Genomic DNA, 5,320 nt, shown 5'->3' with positions numbered 1-5,320 from the left:
GTCCGGTAAAGTTTTGGCCTGATTTGAAAAGCTGCCACTACAGCAGGCATGTAGTTATGTGATACTTTAACAATAAGGTGGATTTCATCACAAAGGATATCAACCCACCAAGTTGCCCTAGACTCCGCCCAATCGAAAATTATTGGGCAACAATCAATAGGAAGTTGAAAAATACTGGAAAGGTGATGTGGGATGCTGTAGAGATGGCGAGAAATTGGATCAAATTAGCCGCTGAGGTGGACCAGAAGATTGTGCAGAAAATTATAGCGCGCATTCTAAAAAAAGTTCGTGATTTCATCCGATGACCGACATAATAAATTTCTGAAATTTTTCTCTTAAAGTACAATAAAATACCTTCAATTTGACACCTTGATGTATTTCCTAAGTCAAACCAACCCAGAGATAGAGCTAATGCAATTGTTCCCGATTCTAACTGGACCATGCTTTACAACAGAATTACTTTACAAAATAACATCAATTTTAATTTCGTGAAACTACCAGAAACAAAACAAAACATAAACAAACCTTTCTAAACTGTCAAACAATTTGACGCCACCCACCCAACCACCAAGTATACGAACCTTGGCCAAAGTTTCTGAGCGTCACAAAAGTAGAGTTTTCATTTTTTACAAATTTGCCTTCGACGTACGAAGTTGACGTCGCCAACGCCGACAACCGGTGTGAAGGGCTTCATAGAAACTCATAGAAGACAAAGCGAATTTGCCTTTCCGTAACGTGCCAAAATTTCCGGTAAAAAATTTCAGCTCGCGGTGTGTCGCGGGCTTAAGCGTAAGAAGCGAATAGTTTGCGCATCCTATTCTAGATTGAAAAATATGAGTGAAGATAGTAGCGCAATATGGTTATTTGACTATTTGTAGCGCAATAAGGCTCGGATTTGTCGGGGTGGGTTGTTTTTACTGCCACAGATTTACTAATAAAATAATTTAATTCCTATTGATTCTGGTTGTTGAGCAACTGCGCGAAACATGTAAGCCTTGTTGATTACATTAAAGACAACGCCATGTTGTTCAAATGAAAGATACAGGGTGTTTCATCACAACCCATAATATTGAAATGTCAAATAACTTCGCCATTTTTCAGTCGATGTTTACCGATTCTTTAGTCGATTATTTTATTTTTATCAGTTGAATAGTATGGGTCGTGATGGAACACTCTGTATATTACACCTTTTTGTATTTATAACCCACACTACTAGCCTAATTTCATCTTTATTTCTCGATTGCGAGCGTTTCAGAGGACTTCTTAGTGGCGTACCCGAGCAGCTTTCCTTCTTATTTCCCGGTACTCCTACCTTTCACACGATTGGGCTTCTTGTTCCGATCCGATCCGATAAAATTCCGATCGGCTTCCATTCTCGCCTCTCGTTATTCCCCCGTTCCGGACGATCGGACTTCCCAGTGACGTAACCGATCGGCTTCCCTTCTCGATTCCCGTTGGATACATGTCAAAATTCGCACCGGCTGAGCTTGGCTTAAATTGCTTGAAAATTACCCGAATTTTGCTGACATTAACCCAGATTTTGTATTTTTTTGTAATTTCAGGCGGATTTGTTCAGTAGTTTTGGAGAAAAAGCGATGCAGACACACAAATGTTCATTTTTATATGTAATATACTGCATTTTTAGATCATTTTTCAAAACCTATTGTATTCACAGATATTACAACGATAGCACAAGATAGTAGTACTAAAAGTAAGAGAAAGATAGTCTAGAAGAAGTGAAAAATTCTACGAATTCGCTTATTACAATAGAAAGCAGTTAAAAGTACCTGGCCAATAAAATAGGTAAATCTGCGTATAGGGCAAATTTTTATGAATTTACACGGTTAACACTTTTCCTATTATCAAAAGTCAATATTATTTTTTTAAATTAGTCTGTATCTCGTGTATCCACCGTTGTTTTGGAGCACTTTTTGCGCTCTTCTTGGCAGTGAATCGACCAAATCCTCATAAGTTGTTACTGGAATGGAAAACCATTCCTGCTGCACGTTTTACCACAACGCATCTTGGTTTGAAAAATATTGTCCATCTAACTTTTGCTTCAAGGTATTCCACAAGTTTTCATTCGGGTTTAAGCCAGGAGACTGACTTGGCCAAGGCAAAACTGACACCATGATTGATATATACTGGAGAGCATTCATGGTACTGTGTACTCTGAAATGGGGATCTATACCAGATCATGAAAAATATCCCCAAATCATGATACTTCCACCTATGTGTCTTAAATTTTTTTATAAACCTGAGATGGAATTATTTGCTTGCAGGTTGTCGAACATTCCACTGGTTTTGTCGCTCCATAAAATATTTTGCCAATTTTTCGTAGCCTTCAGTACCTTCCCAAGAACGATATTGTGCAGCAAACTGTTTACTTATCTGTAATTTTTTTAAGTCAATAGTGGCACTTTTCTTGCAATTAGCCCTGGTAGATTAGCTTCTTGCAACCACCTTTGGACAGGTTTTGGGCTAATAATGTTGTTTATTATTGAGCAAATCGTTTTGAACGAATCAAAAGGATCCGCTTTGTCCACAAGTGATATGCATCTGTCGTTGGCTTGGTTTTTCTTGCTTTACGTCGCCTTTCCTTTGTTGTTTGGCACAACAAAGCATTTCTCACAAAATTTACTGATTTTCCTAGTACTTTTGCGATGCTTTCGTACGTCACGCCTTCCTTACGCATATTTTTGACAATCTTTCTTTGCTCAGGGTTGCAATGAGTGCTTCTGCCTATTCTGGATGTTCTACCTGCAAACAACGATTTTGTTTCGATTCACAATTGAAAATTGCTTGCAACAAGATCAAATAAACTGATTGCTTACAAGAAGTCCAGTGCAATTGCAGCGTATACAACGAATTACGTATTTTATTGACCAGGCCAAATCAGACTGCTGTCAAAATAAGTGGTAACACACCTATCACTTTTGACATAAATATCACCAACATAGCAAAAAAATAACGTAAACTAGTGTATCTAAGTACAGTATCAGTTTGGTGATGATTGGTTTAGTAGTGGCTTAAGTGCAGTTCAAATTGTACCAGCTTTACACATTTACCTATTCTATTGGCCAGCTGTGTATATCTTTATATATAAAAAAGGATGTTTGTCTGTCTGTCTGTCTGCGTGTACCGCTTTTTCTCAAAAACTACTGAGCGTTCCCTCACCCCAAGCAAAACCAGCCCCCCCTCTCCGAAAGGTCACTACGAGCAAAGGTTGAACGAGTTTTCAGCGAGTCTCTCTCTTTCGTATGTTCTCGCGAATCTCTATTTTGCGATTAGTTTTTCGATTTGACAGTCTTTCTCGCACCTTCTCGAACATTAGGAGCTATTGATTGTTACTTAGCTGTCGTTTTTATAACTGTCAAAATCTATTGAAACAATCCGCGAACACAGCGTAGTATCGCAATAACGAACAGTGAATAAAAGAGCATCTTACACTCTCTTAACGCCTCGTACACAGTAAGAGTATTCTGTACAGGTTTTTTGATATGTTAGCGTCCACACTAGCAGCTTTTGGGCAAAAAATTCCGTGAGTGAAATGACAGTTCGTTTGTTTTTGCTTTGATTTTTCAGATTCCTTTCCTTCTCCTTCTATTGCCATCTTTGTCAAAATCTGATCCGCTGCCGAAAAACTAGCCAAAACGTGCCGAAATTTGGCTTCAACGTTCACATTGAAAAAATACATGAAATATTTCAGGAACATAAGGCGCTCAAAAGCAACTCAAAGTAACTCACGGAACTCTAGCAAAAGATTAACAGTTTCTTGGCTTGCCATACATTTTTACCAAGTTTCTCATACTGTGGACCCCGGGTAAGAGTGCTGCGAGCAAGATGATAGAATCTTTCCCGACAAAGCCGTAGTGCAAGAAGGATGCGAAACATTGCAAATACAATTACTGAAGAAGAACGTACAATTGACCGTGAAACGGCTCGGTTGGCAACGCGTAATCGACGAACAAAAATAGAAATCAACAAGTAGATAATTTTCGACGAGGTGCTGATTTAAATGTCCGCTTAGCGGTTGTTCCCAAAGAAGAAGCTGATTTGGATTAAGCAGCGTTTCGAAACGATTGCATCGCTAAGTATAGCGAGCATAACAGCGTTGGAAGTTCTAGTTCTAGTTTGTGGTCTGAATTTGAAAAATCAATGTTTTTCTCATGGTCAATTATATGTGGCATGTTCACAGGTCGGAAGACCATTTGCGTTGTTTGTTCTTGCGACTGATAATAAACAGTCCAACAGAAAAATGAAAGCCTAGAAAAGCATGTTAATGTTAATCAATGTTAATCTCTGATGCTCTTTGTAACAGTTTGTTTTTACGGGCGGGCGGCGGGGTTGTTGGTGCCGCGCCAACTCCTACTAGCACGTCGGTATCGGGAATTGAAACCATGGCCGGCTATGTGACAACCGGTCCCGGGATTCAAACCCAGGCCAGCTGATTCTTTTCGGATCAGAAGTAGCATTTTAATGATTCTTTTCGCGCCAGGAATTGATCCCACAACTATTTCATTCTAAGAATGAAATCTAGCTGAAGCTGGAAAACGGTAATGAGTGCGGTCACTGCGGGTCTGAGTTACAAAATTTGCAGTGTCATTGTTAGACCTTCACAAAGTTTGTCCTAATTTAGAAAGCATGTGATCAAACAGTGGTCAGAGCAGCTTGCGAGAATTGGTCTCCTGAAACGTTTCGAGCACGTCGGACAGCTGTGTCAACACCAAGGCATAAAAACATGTTCAATAGAAACATACCGTAGGGATTATAAATAGTTGCTGCCTTTCACACAGTGCTCCAATTGTAATAGGATTACAGATTTATGTAGTACATTGCTGCGCTCAGCGTATACGCTAGAAATGAACTTAATGGGTCGACTGTCCATAAGGAGCTTGTTCCTAGTGCTGGTACTGTGTGGTAAGTGTTTAGATGTCGCTCTGTCGGTCGTGCATAAATTAAAAGATAAAGTTACCTCGAATTAACTGAAAGAACTTACTGTTGGTTGCCTTTGCAGTAAGTCTAAAAACAATCGCTGGACAAGGTACGTATAAATTTTCCCAAAAAAATATAATATTCTAAAGTCGCGGCTCAATAAATACCGCTGCAGATGGAGGTGGTACTACTGCAACCGCAGAAGGAAGTACTACCACCTCAGCCGCAAGTAGTACTACTGCAGCCGGAGGAGCAAGTACTACTGCAGCTGGAGCAGCTACTACAACTGCCGGAGGAGTTACTACTGCCACAGCTGGAGAAAGTACTACCGCAGCAGTAGGAGGTACTACCGCCGCAGGTGGAGGAAGTACTACTGCTGCAGGCG

General features: G+C 40.0%; 1 protein-coding gene across 1 annotated transcript in view; it reads left to right on the top strand.

The window, feature by feature from the left end:
* The window catches only part of LOC131213735 (ice nucleation protein-like), an 18,613-nt gene that overhangs the window by 11,483 nt on the left and 1,810 nt on the right, over positions 1 to 5,320 (top strand). Inside the window, exon 6 of the mRNA XM_058207849.1 lies at positions 5,111 to 5,320. Within this exon, the coding sequence (XP_058063832.1) occupies positions 5,111 to 5,320 (210 nt within the window). The remainder of the gene's footprint in view (positions 1 to 5,110) is intronic.

The sequence above is a fragment of the Anopheles bellator genome, chromosome X (genome assembly GCF_943735745.2).
Source record: "Anopheles bellator chromosome X, idAnoBellAS_SP24_06.2, whole genome shotgun sequence".
NCBI classification, from domain to species: domain Eukaryota; kingdom Metazoa; phylum Arthropoda; class Insecta; order Diptera; family Culicidae; genus Anopheles; species Anopheles bellator.
Note: the sequence above shows the minus strand (reverse complement) of the source record. Positions and strands in the feature narration are given on the sequence as shown.